Source organism: Uranotaenia lowii, chromosome 2 (genome assembly GCF_029784155.1).
Source record: "Uranotaenia lowii strain MFRU-FL chromosome 2, ASM2978415v1, whole genome shotgun sequence".
Classification (NCBI taxonomy): domain Eukaryota; kingdom Metazoa; phylum Arthropoda; class Insecta; order Diptera; family Culicidae; genus Uranotaenia; species Uranotaenia lowii.
Window position 1 is genome coordinate 56,752,999 of NC_073692.1, and position 26,386 is coordinate 56,779,384.

Consider the following 26,386-nt stretch of genomic DNA (forward strand, 5'->3'; position numbering starts at 1 on the left):
GCGAGGTATTGCATGACTACTTTTCATGCAATACTTCGCGGGGCACAAGCAGTTGTGTCAATTGAATTTATTGTTTATCAATGCCTAAAGACATACCCATGTTGAACAGCTAATAACCTTTTTCTAATTTCTAATTTTCTAATAAAATACGAAATTACGGTCTTCGACGAAGTTGTTCAGCGGAAAATTTCTCTTGAAAACTTTATAAATTGGCACAAAAACCATTAGCAAGCTCAGTTGTACAGAAGAAACAAAAGTGATGTTGATTTTTCAGTACAAAATATTCAATTTTCCCATACAAAACTAAAAGTCCAAATGTACTTATGTAAACGTTACTAAAAAATTCTGCAAAAAATCATGGATGAGTTTTGGACCAAAACAAAGCATTTGAGACCCCAGGATTTGAGAAATTCAAAAATGACCCCAAATCGACTCAGTCTAATGGTGTGTATCGTCCGCGTCACCGTGTCGTTTTCCCCTTCTTAGAGTAATTTGTGCTTACGATTCTAGCGTTGTGCGAAGGATGGGACTTACAATCGCTATCGTAGCATATCAAGCTTACAATTCTAATTGAAACGTTACGAAATTCTTTGCATTTTTCGGAAAGTATGTAGCTCACAAAAATAGAATAGCCAAAGAGAAGAAATAAAACAAAGTTTTTTTTTCAAAAATCAAATTTTATTATCCTGCTTAACCAATGGATTGCAATGTGACAGCAGCACACATCTGATTTTTGGTACAAGTTTAAATTATTTTTTTTAACCATTCTAACTTAAACTAATAAGCAACCTAACAATGTGTGTATCGCTTCGTGGTGTTGCAGTCAACCTTTGTTGGTTGGAACCTTAACTAGTTTGTACAGATGCGGTATTAAACAATGTTTTTCATTAATTTATACTTCTCTTGGGTACATTTTTGTTTTGTTTTAGAATTGTATGTCTTATAATATTTTGCACCAACGCGATGGCGTTCTTCTATTCAAGCACGCGCACTTCTCACACTCAGCTTTAGGAGGGGGAGGGAACACAATTTTGTGGTCTGCACAGTTTGTCGTTTCAGTTTTTTTTTTCCTAGAAGGTTCAATCATTCAAGCTCTAAAACGCCACCGCAACGCCTTTCTCGCACGTTTCGTATTTGCATCCCAGTTTTAAGCACCAGCAAAAATGCTTCAGCATGCATCATTGCATTTATATTTGTATCACTGGAATATTAGCCTTGCATAAATAATGCTTCGGTAAAGCTCAACAACACTCAGCCTGGCCAAAAACTTTGGAAATCCCATTTCGGGCGAATCTTTCTTTATCCTCGGCTTCGCCCGTACGTCCGTCTGTTTGAATTCGTTCAGCTCATTTGTAAATCCTACAGATAAAATGCATCAAAATATCGTATTTCTCGTCGTGCGAGCCAGAATTGTTTACCATAAAAACTCTTATCAACAGCCTAGAAATGTATGTAAATGTGCTCTAGTTTTAAATTGAGTCCAAACTGTTCCTGCTCGTATGAATGGATAAATTTATTCGAAGCCGAACCCTACGCCTTCACACTGCATCGCTGCTGGTAGAGAGCCTTAGAAAATCATGAACCCAGATAAGGCTGCACCCATTCGCCGGTAGATGTTGTGCTTGTTCTGGACCAAATTTTGGCTTGTGTAGGATCAAGTCCGCTTCTGTGCCCACTTCAAATCATCCGCCCGTGGTTTGTGTCCGAAACACGCCTCAATGACAGCCTCCAGGGTGGACCAAAACCTGAAAGTGGGTAGCAAAACAGTTAATTCGCTTCTATCTAGAGTTTGAACCGGACAAATTATACGACTCCCAATGGAAGAACGAACAAACCGTACCGAATCTTCTCCAGTGGCCAATTCAGCCATCCCGTGGTGATGCAAAAGTACGTCTCGTGGGGTGCCACGTGGTGAATCCGATGATGTCGCCGGGGCAAGATGATGTGATGGTTCTGCAAAAACAGCACCCACTTCGGGAGGCCCCAGTAGGTGTGGGACCATTTATGGATCTGTGAATCAGCGCAATTGAAGACAGTAAATATTGGAACAATCAGCAGCGCTAAGCAAATTTTGGTGTGGCGAGGTGATTTAATATGTGTTATTTTGACACTGATTGACACTGCAACGAAAACCATTAGTCATTAGTCTAAACAAAAAATAAACGAACGAAAGAATTATAACAAACATAAAAACGGACAAAAATCAAAACTCCTAAAATTTATCCACCTGCCATAGGGTTGCCACCCGTCCCGCAAAAGTGGGACATTTTTGAGAAATTTTGTGTGCCTGTTTACGCACCAGATACCCAGAGTGACCACTGAAGGCTGATTTTGGCGCTTTTTCCGCAGCGCTATCTACGGGTTATCGTGAAACTAACGGCCACTGCAAGATTTCGTTAACCCCGAAACCTCCGTCAAGGGTAAGTTCAAGTTTCCCGTGTAGAAAAATATTGTGATAACCCAATTATTTGTAAATAGTTATAAAACTATCTAAGACTTGTTGAGAAAACGACAATTGACATCGTAAAAAATTCCACTGATTGTACATTGCAAAACTACAGTATATTGAATGTGGCTTTAAATTATATAACTGTTTAGAACTGTAAAATCAGTTGAATAGACGAGATTCTTACAAAATTTTGTTGAACAATCTGTTTCAGTTAGAGTTTCTCAAAACCCTTCACCTAGCCGAATTGCCGTATTTATACAGGTTTACAAAAACTGAATAAAACAAAAGTAGAGGTGATATATACAAAATTTGTAAAGCAATGTTTTGTTAACAGAAGAAGCCTAATGAAAATCACAACAACGAAATATACCATTAAGTCACCATCTACAAAAAAATCCGGTGTCAGATTTTTATTTACTTTTTTCACAAATAAATCCTAAAACTTCCCTTTCTATGAAAAATTTAGTCACATTCGAGAAATGTCTTCTTTCCAAAATACCTAACCAAACTTGGATACTAGCCCTTTTACCGCCCACTGGAAGAGGTAGTTGTGAAAACAATATTTTTGGCTTCAAGATGATGCATTTTCCTGCAAATTTAGTACAATTTCTAACAAAGTGCGTTGGTTGACATAATAATGATTCTTGACAAACAATCTCAATCATCCGAGTCTGTTTAGTAAGAATAGTGTAGCTTTCCTGTTCTGTTGTTAAGTTAATTTTTCATTAATATTTTTTGGTTAAATTTCGAACCATTTTTTGAATATCACAGGTGTAATGGATTTCATCCATGGGTGAAATAAAACAAACGTGAATCCGCCACATCAAAATCAAAACATTTAATGAATTTACTCACACAGACATACGATATTCGACATGCCATAAAACGACAAGAAAATAAAAATGCCTTTCGCTTACATCAAGAATGTACTGTTCTTTCCCCATTCAAAATTCGTTTTGGTGGTGTGGAAAAGCATTGAAATTGACATATAAGTTTAGTTACAGTGAAATTATTTCTTACTTACTGGGCAGCGGTTAAGGAACATGATAAAATGACCCTTATTCAAAATTATAGTTTTTTGAATAATGGATTTATTTAGTAAACTAATTACTTTCGAAATATGGATTTAACAAAACTTTGAATCAAAAGATTTGGTTGAATGTCAAAGGTGAAAAAATTTCGGAAGCAAAGAGAAATGGATTTGAAACATACATTTTGAAATATTCCAAATTCAGTGCGGTTTTTCAACAAAGAAAAATAAATAAAAATAAATAAAAGATTTTAAACTTGACATTTCTCACGCGCACTTGTTCTCGTGTACGGATTAAGATGGGAAAAAAGTCTAAAAACATTGTCGCTTTAAAGGTTAATTTTCCAGTCCAGTCCAGAATTATGCCAAAATCTCGCGTGAAAATTCTTTACGAACCAAAATTTAAACAAACAGTTTAATTACGAAAAAAAAACAAAAACTTACATAAACTAGTCGCAACTTCTTCCCATTTAGAATATTTTTAGCCCGTACAACATATTCTATATGAGACCCTTGGAGCCAAAGGGGTATAAGTGACAAAATGGTCGTTTTTGAGTTGATGATGCCAAACCATTCTTCATATTTAAAACTATATTTGATGATTTTTTCATATTTTAAGAATTTTATTACCACACTTTTACATTCAAACGAAAAATACAAATTCTCGAAAAATATATGGAAAAGTGCCAAACACATCAATTTAAAAACGTGTTTTCTCTAAATAAGCTTTCATGCACTTATACCCTTTTGGCTCCAAGGGCTTCATAAGTGAAATACAAATTTTCAAGATGTTTTGATAACTGTTGAAGCAATTTTCTGTGAATTTCCGAGATGTTTTAACGACGTAATGAAAGCTCACGCGGGATGGTTATTACAGTTATTTTTTTGACATTTCTCACGCACATTTGAGCAGGGAAAAATACCCGGTCGATAAACACGGTCGTTTCTGAGGTTATTTTTCCAAAAAAATATAAGTTTTAGGGAAACTACCAGCATTATATCACGAACACTTCCAGCGGTAAATAGGATTAAAGATTTTATCAATACATTCATCACATTTAATTTTATTCAGATTTTTTTACATTGTTTAAACACGTTCCAATCAACCCAACGAGAATGTCAAAAACTTATTTCCTATCTAGGTACGAGCCAAGCAACAGTTAAGATAAATTAGAATTCAAGTTTTTCAATGAGTTATATGTAGTTTGCCTTTTTGGTCGCAGTCAACTTTTCAGATTAAGACGAACAATTCCGAACTTAATGAATTATTTATAACAGACATTATAATTTTCATACTGTTACTCAGCCGGATAAATTAATTTTGAAATCAAAACTGAATCTCAAAATTAATTGGATCTGAACTAAGGGCCGCTATAACCTTGCGTTTGTATTTTTTTTTTTCATCTCAATCGATCAACAGTCATTGTTTGTATAACATTAATCTCTTATTATGATACAGGAAATTAAAGTAAACAATTTACATTGAAGACAAAAACGATAATGAAAATATTATAGATAAAAGTTAAAATACTAATTAAAGATTCAATCAAGACGGGTTTCATTTGGCTTGTCAATTATCAAGTGAAATTTTTTTTCTTGATGAAACACAGTAGTTTCACGATGCCCCGACAGATAGCGTATGATTCTGGCCGACTTGTAGTTGTATGGATTCAAGCGCCTCTGATCAGTCTGGGTATCTGGTGTCTGCGCTATTTATCTGATGCTGTTGGCGACAAATTTGATGATACGATTCGATTTTCAGTGCACGTTCTATACCCAAACCATACGCGGTCCTATGGGGTGATCACCAAAAAAGCGCAAAGAAACGTTAAAAAAATACACGAAAACGCTCGTATTTCTTTAAAAATTAATAACTATTCCTAGTCGGTGTGCCTTCAATTTTTAAAATTTTCCACTCAAAAGAAGTTATTTGAATTGCCGTTATAGTAAGAAACTAAAGTGATCAGTTTTCAATAGGCACTCAGAAGCGTAAGACTTCTACTGATAGTCTAACTTTCTTATCTTTCCTTTAACATTGTAAGTTACAATTTGTAACAATTTTTTTTTTATGTTAAACCACTAAAATTCAATTTTTTTTTCACTGAACAGTGCAGAGAAGTTTAGTTTTATGAATAAAGGGTGATACGGTCAAAATTTGGTCAAGGGAAAACGCGTGTAAATCGGTGAAATCGTTTTAAATTTTAATACAAATTAAATTTCTTTTTTAAGTTTAATTAGTATAAAATTCAGGAAAAATATTCAGTTAGGCTTCCGCTTTTCCGATTCCGAATTGCCGGGCCTTACGATTAACCCCTGCCATCGGATTTTGTACAGCCTTGTCCACCTTCTTCGCCGCAGAAAGCCAGTTTGCTTTGAACTGCTGCTAGTCCTTAGCAGTTTTTTTGGTCTTCTTTAGGTTCCGCTTGACAATAGCCCAGTATTTCTCAATTGGGCAGAGCTTTGGCGTGTTGGGAGGGTTCTTATCCTTGGGAACCACCTGCACGTTGTTGGCGGCGTACCACTCCATGGCCTTTTTACCGTAATGGCAAGATGCCACATCCGGCCAAAACAGTACGGAACAACCGTGTTTCTTCAGGAAAGGCAGCAGACGTTTATTCAAACACTCTTTCACGAAAATTTTTTGGTCCCGGAAGCTATGAAAATGCTGCTTTTCAAGCCACAGGTACAGATGGCTTGCCAAACCAGATATTTCTTCTCTAACTTTGACAGTTTCATGTGCTTGAAAATATCTGCTACCTTTCCCCTTCCTTTTGCCGTTTAAAACTCCTGTCCCGGAAGCTGCTTGGAGTCGGCTTTAACGTAGGTTTCGTCGTCCATTGCCACGCAGTCAAACTTCGTCAGCATCGTCGTGTACAGCCTCCGGGATCGCGCATTGGCCGTCGTATTTTGTTTATCATCGCGCTTTGGAGTCACTACCTTCTTGTAAGTCGATAGTCCGGCTCGTTTTTTGGCTCGATGCATGGTTGTAGATGATACACCCAGCTTATTTGCGGCATCTCGGAGAGAGAGGTTAGGGTTTCGCTTGAAACTACCGGCAACTCTCTTTGTCGTCTCAGCGCACACAGGGGTAAATGAGCAAAAAAGGTGATCATAATTATTTTCGTCCAAAATTGCATTTCAAACAAAATAGTTACAAGCATTTTAAAAAACTGGTGGACTTCTAAATTTTATGAACGAACACGAAAACAGCAAGGAGGGCACAACTCGAGGCATACGGCCACGTATAAACGAAAACGTTACTAGTATTGATAGGTACTAGATTGGTTGCTTTGTTCATTTCGCTTCGTTGTGATGGATTTTTATGGAAGATTTTACGACTGTTTTTGGGGAAAAAACCTTTTATTAATAGGAAGTTTGCAAAACTTCCGCTAAAATCCGTTCCTTAATTCAAACATGATTCTGAAACTTATAACTTGAATAACACAATCCATTCATGAAATCATACCATCATTTTCACCATATTAATTGTTTTATCTCATTTGGAAGACGATTTTTCCTATTAAAATGTTCAACAAAGTTGTGTGGTTTTGCAATTCAAACAATTTGTTCTGATATATTAAGTTTCCAAATCATACACAAAAAAAGTTATTTAATAAAAACTGAAAAGTACTTATTAATTTTTTAAAATGCTTGTAACTTTTTTGTTTCAGATGCAATTTTGATGATGTCTTCGACAAAGTTTCTTAAAATTACATGATCTACAACTTTACTGAATATGTCAAGCTTCAAAACTAAGTATTTCAATAAATAATTTTTTATCTCCCTCCTTAGTAAGTTAATTACATTTTACTTAATGAAATATGAAAGATCATTAAATTTACATAAAATGTCTCGAAGACATCAAATGTCTAACGTGTACTGTTTGGCCGCAAATAATTATGATCACCTTTTTTGCTCATTTACCCCTGTGTGCAGCGGCTTCCGGTTTTTGATTTCCCCAAAATTTTGATACGCTGCTCTTCTTTCTTGGACGGCATTTTGACAACTGAAGAGTGAATTCCAAAATCAAAATAGGAGCAACATACTACACACACACACACACCTTCAAAATGAGGGATGTTCAGGTTTTTTAAATGCAAAATTGAAAGAAATACGTCAAGTTGATATTAGCTTAGCTTAGCTTAGCTTGATTAACTACTCACATCCACCTTAAACCGTAAAATCCGAAATGCATGGTTGAAGAAAATGTGTGCAGGACTTGTTCCAAAATCAAATTATGATAACAATCATTTCGAGTTCCACGATCGCTGGCGTGGCTCAGTAGAACAAGTTCCACATCGCCAATGGTTGCTACTCCGTGATTGACCGAGGCCATCAATTTTATTCAGAGGTCAAATGAATGGTGCTTGGGATTAGCAGCTCATTCACACTGCACAAAACTGATGCTCTCTCTTTTAACGTCAATAACGGCGCCGGCCACGTCCTAGTAGTCAATGGATAGGTTGGAAGAAAGAGAAAGGATGAAAGATCTAATTTGTGCTTTAGGACCGAGGTCACCTCTGCATCCTAGCAACATAATTTTGGTTGGGAGAGGGGTTAAAGGAATCGGTTGGGAGACACTTTTGACTAGTGTTACGGTGAACAATTAATTTTGTTTTCCTGACTAATAAAGTTTCTATAGAAAGCTTTCAGTTCATTAGCAGGCATGAGTATGTTAGGTTAAATGGTGATAAAAAAAAGTAAACGACTATTACCATGCATAAATATTAATTTTTAAAAATAATTCTTTTATATAGTCGCCTAATCCTATGGCATATCAAGTTGACGTTTAACCGATTTTTTATTTGAGAGCTCTCTATGAAAATCCTAACTTGAATTGCAACAAGTTAGGCGATGATGAATGAACATGAAAATTCGATAATTTTTTGATTGACGATATACACAGAAATATCATAGCAAAATTTACGATTAAAATGTCTATTCTATTCCATTCATATTTTTTTATTTATAGAGGATTTTAACCAACTTGGTCATTCGTCTTCTTTAGAAAAGTTTACATTTTTAACTTATGTCTAGAGTTTTTGGATGATTTTTGTACTTTTTAAAAATTGTAGTAGGTTGTCCTCGTTGAGCACGTTCAACGCCCTCGATACGTCATGACCAATTTCACAGTTCTGTCGTTCTGGCCTATATAATCTGCATTCTCCAATAATATGTGCAACTGTAAGTGGTTGATTGCAGGTGTTGCACGTGGTTATCCCTTTCGTGAAGAACTTAGAATGCATGAGCATGGTGTGTCCAATTCGGAGTCTAGTCAGAGCACGTTATTCTAGGGGGATGTTTCTATCTTTCCAGTGGTAGATTTGATTCTCCTCAAGAAAAGTTGCCGGTTACCTATGAAATACGTCAAGTTGATATTGACCAAATATTGACCGTATCACCCTTTAAAACGAAAAAATCCGGGCAAAAACCGGTTTTTTTTAATGATCCGAGCTGGACTGTTCCCAAATTTTGTATCAAATATCCGGACAAACCCGGATAAAACTGGAGAATCTGACAATTTAAATCATACTCAATAAATACACATCTAAATCGGTATCAATTTTAGTGAAAAGCGAATGCACCAACATCACGGTTTCAAGAAAATCGAGTTTTAAAGGTTGACAACCCCAGAAGCTCTCAGCAAAAAAAAAAAGTTTTCTTCATATTTCGATCACAAATTATCCATCTGACAAGTGAATACATTCAAAATGTAGGTCTTCGAACGTACTTTTTCATAAAGCCGATAACTGGTTGTCTTCCAGAAAATCTTTAAAAGCAACCGTAGCTCTTTAAAATCCTAACTCATTCGTCCCCTCAAAGAACAACTTTAGTCTTTAACCAACCTGATTGGTCATCGCCACAAACACCGAACACAGAAACAGGTAGGCATTCAGGGCGTACTCCTGCTGTATCTCCGGATTGGATCGGGTAAAGAAATTCCACGCCAGCTTCCCCAAAATCGGCAACGCCACCATAAAATTGTCTCCATTGGTTTCGATGAAATCATGCCTGGTGATGGACGTCGGATCGATGTGATGCTCCCGAAACGGACGCAGAAAATTCTAAAAGATAAATTGTATGTTGAAGTTGGTAATATAAGAAAAAAAATTATAATAAAATACCTTTCCAATAATGGGAAGTTCAACCGAACCCCAGGTGTCGGCACCCCAATGGACCAGTCCGGAACCGAAATCGGCCGTCAGGATTCCGAAAACCGCCGCCACCACCACCTGACTTATCCGTTCCAGGCAGAAGTGCTTCACTATGAGAAACAGATTCATGATCATCAACGTGATGCAGATGTAGACGCAAATGATTTCCTGAGTTCGTTTACCTGCGGACATAACAAATATTAATTAAGTTACTTATTAACCTTCACATGGGTACTGGATTCAACAAATTAAAATCTACAATCAAGAATGAGGAAGAAAATAACAGTGTTAAGAATCTGAAGTCTAGATTCAAGAACCGAAATTCGGCAGTCAGGATTCGAGAATCGAGAAACGAGAGATGAAAATCGTCAGTCGAAAGCTAAGAGAAGAGAGTCGAGAGTTCAAAGTCGAGAGTCCAGATTCGATAATCGAGACTTAAAAGTTGTTAAGAGCAAAAGAGTTCAAAGCCTTAAAGTTGAACATCGAGAGTGGAGAAATAAAAAGAAAAAAAAACATTTATAGAAAACCCAAGAGTCTAAAAAATAGTTTACTTTGTCTTAAAAGTTCCATATACTCTCGAAGTGGTTCAGGGGTCTCAAGAGTCATTAGTCTTGAGAATTTTCAGAGGCTACAAATTTTCAATAATCTCAATAGACTCAAGAGTTTCAAAGAGTCTCAAGAATCTCAAGAATTGCAAATTTCGGAAATGTCTCAGAGCATCTCGAAAAATTCAAAAGTTTAAAGAGTCTCATGAGCCTCAAGAACCTCGAGAGTTTCGAGATATAGCATAGAGTCTCTAAAGGCGTAAGAATTTCAAGAGCCTTAACAATCCCAAAGTTTAAAAGTCTCAAGAGCTTCGAAAGTTTCAAGGATCTCATGAGCTGAAAAGCCTCAAAAAATCTCAAGAGGCTTAACCTTTTACTGCATACGAGCCCATAAATATATGATTTTGAAATTGTTCTTTTGAACATTTTTAAGTTCAGTTCAGTACTGTTAAATTTATCAAACTGTCTGAATACAGCAAAAATATAAATTTCAAGAAGCTAAAATAAATTTATCTAATTTCTTACACTATTTAAACCACTCATACACATTTCAAAAAACTTTTTTTGCTTTTTTAGTAAATTTTTAAGCTAGAGTAAAAAGGTTATTTATTATTATCGGCAAAGGCTGTATTCTTAATTCATACAGTAGAAGTTGAGTCTTTAGGGGTTATAACAATTTCAAAAGTCTTAAGATTCCCAAGAGCCTCTGAAGTCCGAGGTGTTCAAGATGTTTCAAGAGTCTCTAAAAAATCAAAATTCTAAAACAGTGTAACAAAAGAGACTCAAATGAATCAAAATGCCAAAAGTCTCACGAGGCCTCACAATCTCTAGAGTTTTAAGGGTCAAAGGTCTTATGATTCTCAACCTTTCTACAGTTTCGAGATCCTCAAGAATTTCGAAGAGTCTAATGTGTTGACAGAGTCTTGAGAGTCTCAATAACCCTCAAGAGTATCAAAAGTCTCAAGAAGATGAAAGCATTGAGTTTCAAGCAAACATTGCTGAAAGTGAAAAAAGTTCCATATTCTAATATCATTAAGTTTAGTTGATTAGTGGAATACTTTGTTTGACTCGCTAGATTTGCGGAAATTTAACTGCTGCTTAAATCGCTATTTTTTTAAAGTATTTTGATCAAAAATTCTTTTACAAATGGTGTGGAGGGATGAAAAGTTGAAAAATGAGTGCTCGGGTTGGCGAGAAGAACGCTGACGAGGAACGTGTGGGACGAATGTGGGGGACAAATGTATGACACAAAGATTACAAAAAGATTGCAGTAAAAAGACAAAACATGACAATATGGTGACAAATTATGACAAAGTTATGACAAAAAATTACAAAACTCTGGCAAATAAAAAAAAAAGATTGTAAATACAATGAAAAAAAAATCAACACAACTCTGTTGAAAATATGACAAATGTGATAATAATATGACAAAATGTTTACCAAAATATAACAAAAAATGACAAATTATGGCAAAAATATGAAAAAAATTTGACTAAAATACCAAAAATATGACAGAATATTGGCAATCAAACTATAAAAATATGACACGTGTGGTACAAATTTGACAATAAAATGACAAAACATGACATAAAATTGTGATGAAAATATGACTAAATTGTGACAAAAAACTGAAAAGTATTAAAAAATTATGATCAAAATACGACATTAATTTTGAATGAAAAGGGTAGAAATTCAATTATGTCATCTAGTCAAAAATATGACTGTGTAAAAATATGACAAAGTGATAAAAATATGACAAATTTGGAATTTTTCAGATTGTTGTCATTTTTTGCCACATTTGTTTGTTATTTGTTGTCATTTAATTGTCAAGTTTTTATAAAAATTTTGTCATATTTATCAGATTTATGTCATTATTTAGTCTTATTTTTACCTCATTTTTCATATTTTTGACAAATATTTTTCGAATTTTTGTCTTTTTACTATTTAAATTATGTCATATTTTGTCTTAATTTTTACAAACGTGTGTCATATCTGTCAGTTTTTTTGTCATAATTTTGTAATTTCTTGTCATGTGTTGGATTGTTAATTTTTTTTTTGTCATACTTATGCCATAGTTATGATATATTTTTGTGATATTTGTCATATTTTGGTCACATTTTTCAAATTTGTCTTATCTGTCTTATTTGTCAGAGATTTCCGTCATGTTTCGTCATTTGATAGTTTTTTTTGTCATAATTGTTTGTCATATTTGTTAGGTTATTTTCAAATTTCAGTCATATTTGGCAGATTTACGTCATACTATTGCAAAAATTTTGTCATGTACAACATTTATCATATTTTTGTCATAATTTCGTATTTTTGGACCATATTTGTCAGATTTTCGTCATATGATTACCATATTTGTCATTCTTAATTACCATAAATTCAATCCTCAAGAAATTTATGTTCATCACCCTTCCCGTCCCCCCTCTGAATAATCGTATAGCCTTAGCAGTTTTTGGATCGTGTTTTCTTATCGAATACCAATTCAAAATTTGTATTATCTAATTTTGATCGCCGCGGAAATCTTATTTAATTTTGAACTGAGTTTGCATTTCTGCAAATTTATAGAAATTAAGTAGAATTTAATGAGAAAAAATATGAAACTGATAGTTGGACAGGTCAAAGCTAGAGTGTTTGGGTTGAAGAAACGAATAGATGTTGAAATAAAGTGAGCTATGGCATTGTGTTAAAGACAGCATTATAAACTACCTGTGTGATTCTCAGTTTCATTTTCTTTCTCATTAAAACATTCTTATTAGTTTCTATGAATTTGCCGAAAAGCCAATCAAACCGAATAATTAAAAAAATTCCATATATACCTAAAGCAAATGCCTCCTGGAATTACCAGCAACTTTCTCTAACACTGATTGAATGCTTAATCTTCATTCACTCATCGAAAACAGTGAGTGACAGAAATGCCTAAGCGAAAGACGCTTTCGTAGCAGGCGAATGAAACAAATTTGTTTGGGTTTACGAGTGAGCTTTCTACTAACTGATAGGCTGATAGATATATTCAAAAAGCTTGCCGTAACCGATCAGATGACCGAGCCGATCAGAAACTTTTGTTGACTTTTCTATTCCATTCATTTCAGTTTAAGTTTTTTACACTGATGGAAAAACACAGTCAATATCATTCGTGCTTTCAGAAAATTTGCAGCACTGGTCTCAAGAGTCTCAAATCTTGAAGAATTTCAATCTCATGATCTTGAGAGTATCGACGAGTCTTACGAATCTCAACAAATTGAAGAGCCTTAAAGACTTCTAACAGTTTCTGAAGTCTCAAGACCAGGGTTGGCATAATTCAACGGTCAACGGTAAAATGGTCCGTCAAACTTATTTGACTGTTCCTTAACGACCAGTCACTTCGTTTGCCAGTCATTCATTCCCCCACCCCCCCAGTCAATCGAAGCTAAAATAATAACCTAGTCAAGCAATCGCATTCAAACGACCGAAGACGAAAAAGAAACGCATTTATTATTATTGTTGCTCCTGCCAGCAAGCCCGTCTTCAGTTTTTTATTGCTATTGTTGCTCTCTGCCAGCAAGTCGTTCAATTAGTTTTACCTGCCGCCAGCAGCCGATCGAGGATGTGTAGGAGCTTCGCCAGTCGCATGACGGAGAAATGTTGATTGTTGTCGTGCTTTATCCGTCATGCGAGTAGTGAGGCTCCGTCAATTGAGTAAGGTGCCGTCCTCTCAAGAGTCCCAAAGTTAGCACTTCAGATTGCTGTTAGATGCCAAAATCGAAAATTAAAATGACTCATCTTCAATTTTTAATTTATTTTTATTTTAAATGTAAGTAAATCGAGTAAAATCCGAGATTTTTTCAACGATTTTTTCCCTTATTGAGCTAGACAGCACCATTTCTAAATTTCTACATTGAATATTACATATATAATATAGACTCTCAAAAATCTCGAAAAAAAACTTCTATTTTTAATCGAGCTGATGAGAGCTCAATGCATAAAACACCTTAACGTTTTAGGAATAATAAACCTTTTATAAGGCGTTACTAACTACCTTTGTATTTTGCATAAATATATTTGTTACTGTTATGATTACATGTAGGTAGCTGAATTAATTCCGTTTCAGAAAAGTAACAGGCTAAACACCAGCCATGGAGAAATACATTTGCATATCAAAGCACCAAATGTCATGCGACTGTTGCGCTCCTAAATTGGAACCTCACGAATCGTCAGCGTGGCGTCGCGTCGTCCACGTTCTCACGATTACCGTTTTCAATTCGAGTATGAAGGGAACGATTACGGCTACTGACCCTTTTTAGGAAAACTATACCGACATTACAGAACCATAGAGGCCAATTATCAGCACAGGACGACACCAGTATTGACCAGCAATTAAAGGCAATCAGTAAGTTTACCTTACAATTAAGTCCAACAAACTAGCGCAACTGACTGCAGTATGAAATATGCTGTTAAAGATCTGTTACTTGTGGTTTAAGCTTTGCATGGAACGGAAGGTTTAACACCCTTCAGTTCATTCGGTAGATTTTAAAATTTTAGGAGCAATTTTTAGTATTGTTTAGCTCTAATTCCATTAAAATTCCTCGTTCCTTTGCTACATCATTGTTGAATGAAAAGCTCCAACGCAAACTTACTAAATCCTACCACGGAACCAGATATGCAACATAATTTTAGTAGACATACTGAGTCAGAATCAACATTCTGGTGAATTTCCTGACTAGGATAGTGCACGGTTTGCGGAAAATGCTAAATTAAATTTCGCCATCTACTACAATCCGTCAGTGGGTAGGACACACAAGCATAACTAAACAACCCCGAGGCGAACCGCAGCCAACAATGAAATCCTACGGAACGTTGATGATGTGCAAGCAGGGCATCATTTTCTAAAACTGTACCATAATTAGAGTGGGTCTCGCGGTTCCATCCCTGCTGGAGTTAATGTTTTGTGACGAGAAGGATGCGATTACGACATACGTACATACATATATGCCACATGCATCCATTCATGTACTTGGACGTATGTAGTTGCAGACTGCATCCATGGGATTGAAGCGTGCGTGATCACGTGCTATTGAAGTGAGACAGTTATTTATTTTGCGGTGCACCAGTCGGTTGGCGCCCGTCTGCTTGGCGGTTCAGACTAGCTCCGGTTGCAACAGGCACTCTGCAAAATTGTTGCTTAACCGGCAAATTTGAAACATGCAAAAAGATTAAACAAAGTACTAAAACGGCTCAATGCACCAGCGACGTTTCACACGAATATGGAGCTTGAAATGCTTAAATTATCATAAAAAGTATTAGGAACTCGAGAATCTAAAAAAATTGAAAGGCACTTTAAACTCTATGACCCTTAAGAACTTACAAACTCTACAGACTTCTCAAAACCTTAGAAATCTTGAGACTCTGAAAACGATTTATATTCACTCTCAAGACTCTAACGACCTGTAAGACCCAGAAGGTTCTTATGAGTCGAAAGAGTCTTGAGATTCTTAAGAGTCTTACGGGTCTCAAGTGTCTAAGTGATTTAAGAGTCTTAAAAGTCTTAAGAGTCTTAAGAGTCTTAAGAGTCATAAGAGTCTTGAGAGTCTTAAGAGTCTTAAGAGGCTTAAGAATCTTAAGAGTCTTAAGAGTCTTAAGGGTCATATAAGTCTAAGGAGTCTTAGGAGTCTTAAGAGTCTTAAGGGTCTTAAGACTTTGACAGTCTTAAGAGTCTTAAGAGCCTTAAGACTTAAGTCTCTTAAGATTCTTCAGAGAATCAGAGTCTTGAAGAGTCTTAAGAGTTTAAGAGTCTTGAAAGTCTTAAGAGTCTTTAGAGTCTTAAGGGTCTTATGAGTCTTAGGAGTGTTAGGAGTCTTAGGAGTCTTAAGAGTCTTAAGGGTCTTAAGACTTTGCCAGTCTTAAAGGTCTTAAGAGTCTTAAGACATAAGTCTCTTAAGATTCTTAAGAGTATCAGAGTCTTAAAGAGTCTTAAGAGTTTAAGAAACTTAAGAGTCTTAAAAGTCTTAAGAGTCTTAAGAGTCTTAAAAGTCTTAAGAGTTTTAAGAGTCTTGAGAGTCTTGAGAGTCTTAGGAGTCTTAAGGGTCTTAAGGGTCTTAAGACTTTGCCAAGAGTCTTAAGACTCTTAAGACCCTTAAAACTCTTAAGAGTCTTAAGAGTATCAAAGTCTTAAAGAGTCTTAAGAGTCTTAAGAGTCTTTAGAGTCTTAAGAGTCTTAAGAGTCTTGAAAGTCTTAAGAGTCTTAAGAGTCTTGAGAGTCTTGGGAGTCGTAAGAATCTTAAGAGTCTTAAAAGTCTAAAGAGTCTTAAGAGTCTCAAAAGTCTTAAGAGTCTTAAGAGTCTTAAGAGTCTTAAGAGTCTTAAGAGTCTTAAGGGTCTCAAAAGTCTGAATAGTCTAAAGAGTCTTGAAAGTCTTAAGAGTCTTAAAAGTCTCAGGAATCTTAAGAGTCTCAGAAGTCATAAGAGTCTTGAGAGCCTTAAGAGTCTTAAGGGTCTTAAGAGTCTTAAGAGTGTCAAGAGTCTTGAAAGTCTTAAGAGTCTCAAAAGTCTGTATAGTCTAAAGAGTCTTAAAAGTTTTGAGAGTCTTGTGAGTCTTAAAAGTCTTAAGAGTCTTAAGAGTCTAAAGAGTCTTAAAAGTTAAGAGTCTCCAAAGTCTGAAGAGCCTTAAGAGTCTTAAGAGTCGGAAGAGTCTTGAGAGCCTTAAGAGATTTTTAAACAAAGTCCTAAAACGGCTCAATGCATCAGAGATGTTCCACACGAATATGGAGCTTGAAATGCTTAAATTATCATAAAAAGTATTGGGAACTCGAGAATCTAAAAAAATTGAAAGGCACTTTAAACTCTATGACCCTTAAGAGCTTCAAAACTCTACAGACTTTTCAAAACCTTAGAAATCTTAAGACTCTGAAAACGATTTATATTCACTCTTAAGACTCTAACGACCTGTAAGACCCAGTCTTAAGATTCTTAAGAGTCTTGCGGGTCTCAAGAGTCTAAGTTATTTAAGAGTCTTAAGAGTCTTAAGAGTCTTAAGAGTCTTGAGAGTCTTAAGAGTCTTAAGAGGCTTAAGAATCTTAAGAGTCTTAAGAGTCTTAAGGGTCTTATGAGTCTTAGGAGTGTTAGGAGTCTTAAGCGTCTTAAGGGTCTTAAGACTTAGCCAGTCTTAAGGGTCTTAAGAGTCTTAAGAGCATCAGAGTCTTAAGAGTCTTAAGAATCTTTAGAGCCTTAAGAGTCTTGAAAGTCTTAAGAGTCTTAAGAGTCTTGAGAGTCTTGGGAGTCGTAAGAGTCTTAAGAGTCTTAAAAGTCTTAAAAGTCTTAAGAGTCTCAAAAGTCTTAAGAGTCTTAAGAGTCTTAAGAGTCTTAAGGGTCTCAAAAGTCTGAATAGTCTAAAGAGTCTTGAAAGTCTTAAGAGTCTTAGGAGTCTTAAGAGTCTTAAAAGTCTCAGGAGTCTTAAGAGTCTCAGAAGTCATAAGAGTCTTAAGAGCCTTAAGAGTCTTAAGGGTCTTAAGAGTCTTAAGAGTGTCAAGAGTCTTGAAAGTCTTAAGAGTCTCAAAAGTCTGTATAGTCTAAAGAGTCTTAAAAGTTTTAAGAGTCTTGAGAGTCTTAAAAGTCTTAAGAGTCTTTAGAGTCTAAAGAGTCTTAAAAATTAAGAGTCTCCACAGTCTGAAGAGTCTTAAGAGCCTTAAGAGTCGGAAGAGTCTTGAGAGCCTTAAGAGATTTTTAAATAAAGTACTAAAACGGGTCAATGCATCAGAGACGTTCCACACGAATATGAAGCTTGAAATGCTTAAATTATCATAAAAAGTATTAGGAACTCGAGAATCTAAAAAATTGAAAGGCACTTTAAACTCAATGACCCTTAAGAACTTCAAAACTCTACAGACTTCTCAAAACCTTAGAAATCTTAAGACTCTGAAAACGATTTATATTCACTCTTAAGACTCTAACAACCTGTAAGACCCAGTCTTAAGATTCTTAAGAGTCTTACGGGTCTCAAGAGTCTAAGTGATTGAGGAGTCTTAAGAGTCTTAAGAGTCTTAAGAGTCTTGAGAGTCTTAAGAGTCTTAAGAGGCTTAAGAATCTTAAGAGTCTTAAGAGTCTTAAGGGTCTTAAAAGTCTTAGGAGTCTTAGGAGTCTTAAGAGTCTTAAGGGTCTTAAGACTTTGCCAGTCTTAAGGGTCTTAAGAGTCTTAAGACTTAAGTCACTTAAGATTCTTAAGAGTATCAGAGTCTTAAAGAGTCTTAATAGTTTAAGAAACTTAAGAGTCTTAAGAGTCTTTAGAGTCTTAAGAGTCTTAAAAGTTTTAAGAGTCTTAAGAGTCTTAAGAGTCTTGAGAGTCTTAGGAGTCTTAAGAGTCTTAAGGGTCTTAAGACTTTGCCAGTCTTAAGAGTCTTAAGAGTCTTTAGAGTCTTAAGAGTCTTAAGAGTCTTAGGAGTCGTAAGAATCTTAAGAGTCTTAAAAGTCTCAGGAGTCTTAAGAGTCTCAAAAGTCTTAAGAGTCTAAAGAGTCTTAAGAGTCTCAAAAGTCTGAATAGTCTAATGAGTCTTAAAAGTCTTGAGAGTCTTGAGAGTCTTGAGAGTCTTTAAAGTCTTAAGAGTCTTAAGAGTCTTAAGAGTCTTAGGAGTCTGAAGAGTCTTAAGAGTCTCAAGAGTCTTAAAAGTCTTAAGAGTCTCAAAAGTCTAAAGAGTCTTAAGATTCTTAAGGGTCTTAAGAGTCTTAAGAGTCGTAAGAGTCCTAGGAGTCTTAAGAGTCTTAAGGGTCTTAAGACTTTGCCAGTCTTAAGGGTCTTAAGAGTCTTAAGAGTATCAGCGTCTTAAAGAGTCTTAAGAGTCTTAAGAGTCTCAAGAGTCTTGAAAGTCTTAAGAGTCTTAAGCGTCTTGAGAGTCTTAGGAGTCTTAAGAGTCTTAAAAGTCTCAGGAGTCTTAAGAGTCTCAGAAGGCATAAGAGTCTTAAGAGCCTTAAGAGTCTCAAGGGTCTTAAGAGTCTTAAGAGTGTCAAGAGTCTTAAAAGTCTTAAGAGTCTCAAAAGTCTGTATAGTCTAAAGAGTCTTGAAAGTTTTGAGAGTCTTGAGAGTCTTAAGAGTCTTAAAAGTCGGAAGAGTCTTGAGAGCCTTAAGAGTCTTTGGAGTCTTAAGAGTCTTAAGACTCTTAGGAGTCTTAAGAGTATCAGGGTCTTAAACAGTCTTAAGAGTCTAAGAGACTTAAGAATCTTAAGAGTCTTAAGAGTCTTAAAGGTCTTTAGAATCTTCAAAGTCTTGAAAGTCTTAAGAGTCTTAAGAGTCTCAAGAGTCTTATCAGTCTTAGGAATCTTAAGAATCTTAAGAGTCTTAAGAATCTCAAGAGTCTTAAAAGTCTTAAGAGTCTCCAAAGTCTGAAGAGTCTTTAGAGTCGGAAGAGTCTTGAGAGTTTAAGAGTCTTAAGTGTCTTAAGGGTCTTAAGACTCTTAAAAATCTTAAGAGTATCAGAGTCTTAAAGAGTCTTAAGAGTCTAAGAGACTTAAGAGTCTTAAGAGTCTTTAAAGTCTCAGAAGTCTTAAGAGTCTCAGGAGTCTTAAGAGTCTGAAGAATCTTAGGAGTTCTAAGGGTCTTAAGAGTCTTAAGAGTCTCAAAAGTCTTAGGAGCCTTAAGAGTCTCAAAAGTCTTAATAGTCTAAAGAGTCTTAAAAGTCTTGAGAATCTTGAGAGTCTTAAGAGTCTTAAGAGTCTTGAGAGTCTTAAGAGTCTTAAGAGTCTTAAAAGTCTTAAGAGTCTTAAGGGTCTTAAGAGTCTTAAGAGTCTTAAGAGTCTTAAGAGTCTTAAGAGTCTTAAGAGTCTTAAGAGTCTTAAGAGTCTTAAGAGTCTTAAGAGTCTCAAGAGTCTGAAGGGTCTGAAGGGTCTTAATAGTCTTAAGAGTCTCAAGAGTCTTGAAAGTCTTAAGAGTCTTCAAAGTCTAAAGAGTCCTAAGAGTCTTAAGAGTCTTAAGAGTCGGAAGAGTCTTGAGAGTCTTAAGAGTCTTAAGAGTCTTAAGAATCTTAAGAGTCTTAAAAGTCTTAAGAGTCTAAAGAGTCTTAAAAGTCTTAAGAGTCTTAAGAGTCTTAATAGTCTTAAGAGTCTTAAGGGTCTTAAGAGTCTTAAGAGTCTTAAGAGTGTTAAGAATCTCAATAGTCTTAAGAGTCCTAAGAGCCTCAAGAGTCTGAAGAGTCTTAAGAGTCTTGAAAGTCTTAAGAGTCTCAAAAGTCTCAAGAGTCTTAAGAGTCTTAAGAGTCTTTATAGTCTCAAGAGTCTTAAAAGTCTTAAAAGTTTTAAGAGTCTCAAAAGTCTCAAGAGACTTAAGAGTCTTAAGAGTCTCAATAGTCTAGAAGTCTCAAAAGTCTCAAGAGTTTTAAGAGTCTTAAGTTGATCTAGGCTCTCGACTCTTGACTCTTGATCGTTTAATTCACCTTAACGAGCAATCGAACAATTTCGTAACATTTTGATAGTAAATGAAAACACAGCTAAAATATTCTAAAAACCAAAACTCGTCAAAGCAATGTTCCGAAAATCAATCAAAATAAACACTCAGGATGCGTTTCCTGTTGGATACATTCTGATTGTATAATGGGATAGCGCCTCTCGCAACTGCTTCGCCTGGCTGGTATGCAATCTCGATCAGCGCTCCTATCAGCTATGCAAACCGAGTCGCATCATTCAGAATCATCGGTTTAGCAAACATCGCATATCGGAGATGAGTAAGATACAAACTGATCCATTCTGAATGTCACTCACTCAGTATCCGCCTGGCTGATTAGAAATTGAAAAGACGGCGGAAGTGACAATCTTTCCATCACAAACACAACTACAGTATGATTTTATTCTTACTGTAGTAAAAAAAAGCTGTAAAATCAAATAAATTTATTAATTGGCTATGTTTAAAATCAAACAACATTTGCTAATGATCGGTTACATGTATCACTCGCTCACTGCCTGAACCATTCACTCCTGATCCTAGCCCAACATGATTCGCCGTATGCATCGCTCAATGGTGAGATTCCAATTTGATGATAGTGCTGCACTGTTTTGACAGCAAACATCGTGCGAGGTGATCTGTATTTTAGCGATGAATAGAAAGATCGATGATCGGATAAGTCCAGTAGCAATCAATAACAAAACCCGATCGCTGTACGTTCAGCTGCGAAGTGCAATCAGCAACATTCATTGAAAATGAATGAATTTCGGGACACTGCGTCATAGTAATGTTTCACGTGCCAAACTGCACCCCAATAAACATTAACCGGAAACCACTGAACCATGCAGTTTCGTTACTTACTGCTGCTGTACAGCTTTGCCAGCTCCTGTGCTCCCTTGTGTTGTGGTCCCCATCGAGGTTGTTGATGTTGCTGGTGCTGTTCACAGTCCGGTCCCCTCCTTTCGGTACCATGAGTTCCGTTGCTGATACTGCCGCCGCCGGTTCTATGACAGTTTTCGGCAGCTAAGCCGCCACAGTCCGCCGCCAGGATGGTGTTGGAATTGGGATCATCCTCCAGCATCGAGTTTTCCAGTATCTCCTGGTCCGTTTTGACCGGGGTCTGCAGGTGGAATAGGTTGGACGAAACAAATTTAGAGGCGGATTAGTTGATTTTTTTTCTCATAACAGCTGTGAAATAATATGGAATTCTGAATTTTTTTTTGGTTTGACAGTCTTCAATTATTCCTGAACAAAATAAATTCCCCTGGATTTTTTGCAGGCAGCATTCTTAAATGATTGTTGGCCACATTTTTTAAATAATGACTAAACTTCTATATTTTTTCGAGTCAAACTTGCGAAACAGTTGGAACTTTTGAAGCTAAATTAAAAAAGAATAGATCTTGTGACGTTATTCCAGCCTTGAATTAAATCTGATCCTTATCACGATTCTGATTCCTGATTAAAATTTGATCCTTCCAATTTGGAAAACTAATTGGAAAACTAATAAACTAATATTCTTGGCGAACTTTCAAAGCGAATCAAGGAAATAAAGGACTTTGGCGTTGTTTTGGATAGGCACATTATTGGGCTACACTTGAAAGGGCTAACCGAATGCTAGAATTTATCATATTTACGTCTGAGAATTTACAGATCCTGTCTGTCTGAGATCCCTGTACTGCTGCCTTGTCCGTTCAATATTGGAATCTAGTGTGGTGGTCATTTGAAGTTGTATGAGTAGCTCGTTTTGAACCAATTCAAAGAAAATTCGTGCGTTATGCTCCGCATGATCTACCGTGGGAGAACCCTTTAAACCTGTCACCTTATGTACAACCTTATGCCCTACTTGGTTTTCAGCCGTTGTCAGATCGTCATTTCATTGGTCAAGCCCTGTTCGTAGCGAAGGTTCTTCGAAATGAAATCGACTGCTCTTGGATACTTTCTCGCTGTTGCTCCAGAAAGTGCACTGTGCAGTCGTGACTGGCTTTCTTTGGAATCAAAAAGTATGCGCTATGGTAGTAAGACCCCATGCGGTCTGCAAAAATAACCTTTTTGCGATGTTATTCCTTCTTTGATTTTAATTTTTCAACTACCTACAACCTTCAAACGCCTGATTGAATCCAGCTTTCAAGATCAATTGAGAAACAAATAGCTTAAAAAGTTCTAAATGTGCAAAATATGTTTACCATAGTATTAAGTAAATTAAATTAAGACTTCAATGTCATATGGTTTTGTATGTACAAACAATAAACAATATCCTGATCTGTAAACCGAACTTGAACGTTTTCCTCATCCTGAATTCTGAAATTTGGTTCAGAATCATGTTCCTGCTTTGAAACTTGATTCTGACACTTGATCCTTTGTTCTGAAATTAAATTTGATCCAAATCCTGATCCTGAGTCTCAATCGATATCCTGGTCCTGTTTTCGGTTCGGTCGACCACAACCTTCCATCAGCTCGACGGCTCAACGCTCTTCCTAGCGATTTGACGACCCTTCATCGGTTTGACTACATTCCATCGGATTCCTGGCTCGACATCTCCGGAGGGATTCCCGACTCGACGCCACCGAATGGACTTCCGGCTCGAGCGGATTCCCGGCACGGCCACCTGCCATCGGATTCCAGGCACGATCACTTCCGAATGGATTCTTGGCTCGATGCCTCCAAACGGTCGCAGGCTCGACGCACTTCCAAACTGTGCTGTGTCGTCCTCCTGTCGCTGCTGCCGATTCCACTCCTCCTTCTTTTTACTATTGGTGAACACATTTGACGATGCATTTAAGACATCTTTGACTGAAACATGCATGGAAGAATTCGAGGCTTTTTCTTTCTTTGCCAGCTTCCAGATTGAACTTACTGGATTTCGTTTTACTTTTTTAAATGACCAATTTTACAGTGCGTACATCAAGGTGAGGAGGTTTCACGCGCAAAACAGTCGCTAGATGGCATCCTTCAGCCGCCGAAATTGGCTTGGGTGATTTTTGGGCGAAAAGTAAACAAGCCCTTTGTGTACATCTTGCCGATTTAGAATATCCAAACTTGAAAACTTTCCACACCAACTCGAATGAAACTCTCTCCCTACAGAAATCATCCCCCAAAATCTGAATTTTACCGCAATCAAATGGATATCAACATACAAAAACACTGCAGGTACGGGAATCAAACCCAGAGTTGAGATTGATAGCTATGTATATCAAAGTATATCCGAGACTTTCTACGAATGGAGCAGGAACAAATTATCCCCCAACAAAACAGTTCTAGCTTTAAAATTATCCCCCAAACATAAATCTGCCACGATGGAGGTATTCGATAGGATCAGATTTGCCCGTACAACAAAAAACACAAAAAACAGCTTTCCCCTTGAAGGGCGTATTGACAAGCTGTGATTTTTTCATAAACTTGAGTTGTCAATATTGAACATTGAACAGCGGTTTGGGGGAGGGGAAGTTTTCAAGTTTGTGTATTTTTTGAGATTCAGTGTGTACTTCTGTATTTTTTACGTCAATTGACAGATGAGGATAGCACAGCAAAAAAATTCTAAAAGTACACGGAATCTAAAAAACGGGTGATTTTTTTTTTCTTGAGTGTAATTGCAAAAAGATGTAATTTTAAACTCCTTTTGATGTACTATTAGACTTTTTTCAAAAATAGGATAGAAATAAACGGTTTTGATGTAATTTTACATTGCGTCATGCAAAAATCAACCGGTCAATGAAATTTATGTCACAAACAGTGTAAAGTTAGATTTGTTTGATTTAAAATTGAATGCAAATATTTAACTTCTGCCTTTTTATATTTCGTTAGTTTGCGCACAAAGTATACAAGTCGAAAATTTTTTCGGAAACGAGTCGATCAAAGGCGTAGCTACCTACAGCAGCACTTCTAGAGTCTTTTAAAGTCGTAAGTATACGTGAAATGAAGAATGCGGTTGAAACTGACTAGTTTTTTCTCCATTACAGCAAGGTCAGATTTGTGCTGACCGAAAGATCATGATGTTCCGGAACCATTCGAGGATACTGATGACGCTGAACTGTAAAAACATCCCCGTGCTGGGAATCATCGGATCCAACAACAATTCCAGCTTGACGCTTTCCGTGATGGTGTTTTAATTTTCAGTTTTGTAAATAAATGTAAATTAAAAATAATACTTGTGGGCGTATTCATTCAAAGACAAAAGCAAAAACCTGAATATTTGGCAAAAATATAAATATTTACGATAATAAATTTAAAAAATTACATCCCTGTGTATTTTTACACGACGGCTTTTGTGATTCGATCTCGTGCATTGATTTCAATCTAAATTTACACGCCTCAAAAATTACATCCTGGATAAAAATAAACCGTGATAGAATTTTACATCGAAATCGATGTTCCGTTTTCGTGCATCGTTTTCGATCTAAATTTACACGAATTTTTCTTGCTGTGTAGGTTAGAGCTACACGGTAAATTTAGATTATTCAGAGACTGAATAATTTCGGTTCAGCTGTCGCATTATGTATGAAGATGAAAACAACTGATTTGGAATCCATCAAAATTCTGAGTTGTTTTCATCTATTGGCTTTCAAAGTCTGGAACTTAGCGAAGACGCATATGTTTTCGAACAAAATAGATGAAAACAACTCAGAGAGTTCCAAAACTAGTGTTGATTGTTTGGATGCGATGGTCGGAGACCAGTTGACGAAATAATAACAATAATCAAGGTGAGTGCAACTTTTAATTACATTTACTTTTGAGTTAGAAATTAAGTGGTGTCGAAAGGATAAATAAAAAATTTAACAAATTTATCTTTTCTTCCAGAAATCTCTACGGAAGCCATCATTCACAACTGTAAGTATAATTTTCTCATAATTTTGAAATGTAAATGATTTTCACCAATGGTGTTTTCTTTTTCCTTGTCTTTTCAGATCAGTTCAAATTAGGCAGAGTGTGCTGGCGGGTTAGCGTATCAAGTGAAACAGCACGTAGATCCACCGGCTGGATGCGGTCAAATGGCCCGGTGGCACTAATTTTTTTGTGGTAAAAATAAAGCCGACCGGATAAAAATGTACGAATCCATCTTCTAAATACACCGCACAATCGTCTTTTTCTTTTTGAAATCAGAAATTCCATTTAAAACCGCTTCAAAATTTCATAAATTTTTGATTTTTTTTCATTCAGTCGATCCATGAACAAGCCTAAACCACCCTGAACAAAAACAACTCAGAATTCGTGAAAACCCCTACAACTCAGTTTTGAGTTATGCCGCTGAAATCAAAATTTGAGTTTTCCTAGTTTTTGCAAATTTTGAATTGTTTTCCTTCAAATCTGAATCAAGGAGAATTAGAGTGTACACCCACAGAAAATATCCTCGAAAATAGCCAAAAGACCCCAAACAGTCTCCTAATGCATTTTACACATTTAAATGGGAAATACTGTTTTGGTAGACTGAGTCGATTTGGGGTCATTTTTGAATTTCTCAAACCCTGGGTCCTAAAAACTTCGTTTTAGTCCAAACGATAACGTTTACATGAGTAAATTTGAACTTTTACCTACACTTATTTGTACTGAAAAACAAACACCATTTTTGTTTCTTCTGTGGAACTGAGCCAGCTGAACAACTTTGTTGAAGACCGTAACTTTGTATTTTATTAGACAAAAGAGTTATTAGGTGTTGAATGGGGGAATGCTTTTTGGCATTGAAAAAAAAAAATTCGAATGATATCACTGCTGGGTGCCTAGCAAAGTATTGCATGACTACTTATCATCCAAAACTTTGCTAGGCTCCAGCAGTGATGTCAATTGAATTTATTGTTTATCAATGCGAAAAGAC

At 36.2% G+C, this 26,386-nt stretch overlaps 1 protein-coding gene across 5 annotated transcripts in view; it reads right to left on the minus strand.

Annotated features, from left to right (window-relative positions):
* Nucleotides 1–691: 691 nt before the first annotated feature.
* The window catches only part of LOC129747900 (plasmanylethanolamine desaturase), a 90,166-nt gene continuing 64,471 nt past the window's right edge, over nucleotides 692–26,386 (minus strand). For 4 of the 5 annotated variants that reach the window (XM_055742298.1, XM_055742297.1, XM_055742296.1 and 1 more), the window contains 5 exons: nucleotides 21,442–21,700; nucleotides 9,605–9,816; nucleotides 9,326–9,544; nucleotides 1,841–2,010; nucleotides 692–1,745 (listed from right to left, as the gene is read on the minus strand). In XM_055742298.1, the coding sequence (XP_055598273.1) occupies nucleotides 1,655–1,745; nucleotides 1,841–2,010; nucleotides 9,326–9,544; nucleotides 9,605–9,816; nucleotides 21,442–21,700 (951 nt within the window). In that variant the 3' untranslated portion in view covers nucleotides 692–1,654. The remainder of the gene's footprint in view (nucleotides 1,746–1,840; nucleotides 2,011–9,325; nucleotides 9,545–9,604; nucleotides 9,817–21,441; nucleotides 21,701–26,386) is intronic. The other variant, XR_008737601.1, reaches the window with a different exon arrangement.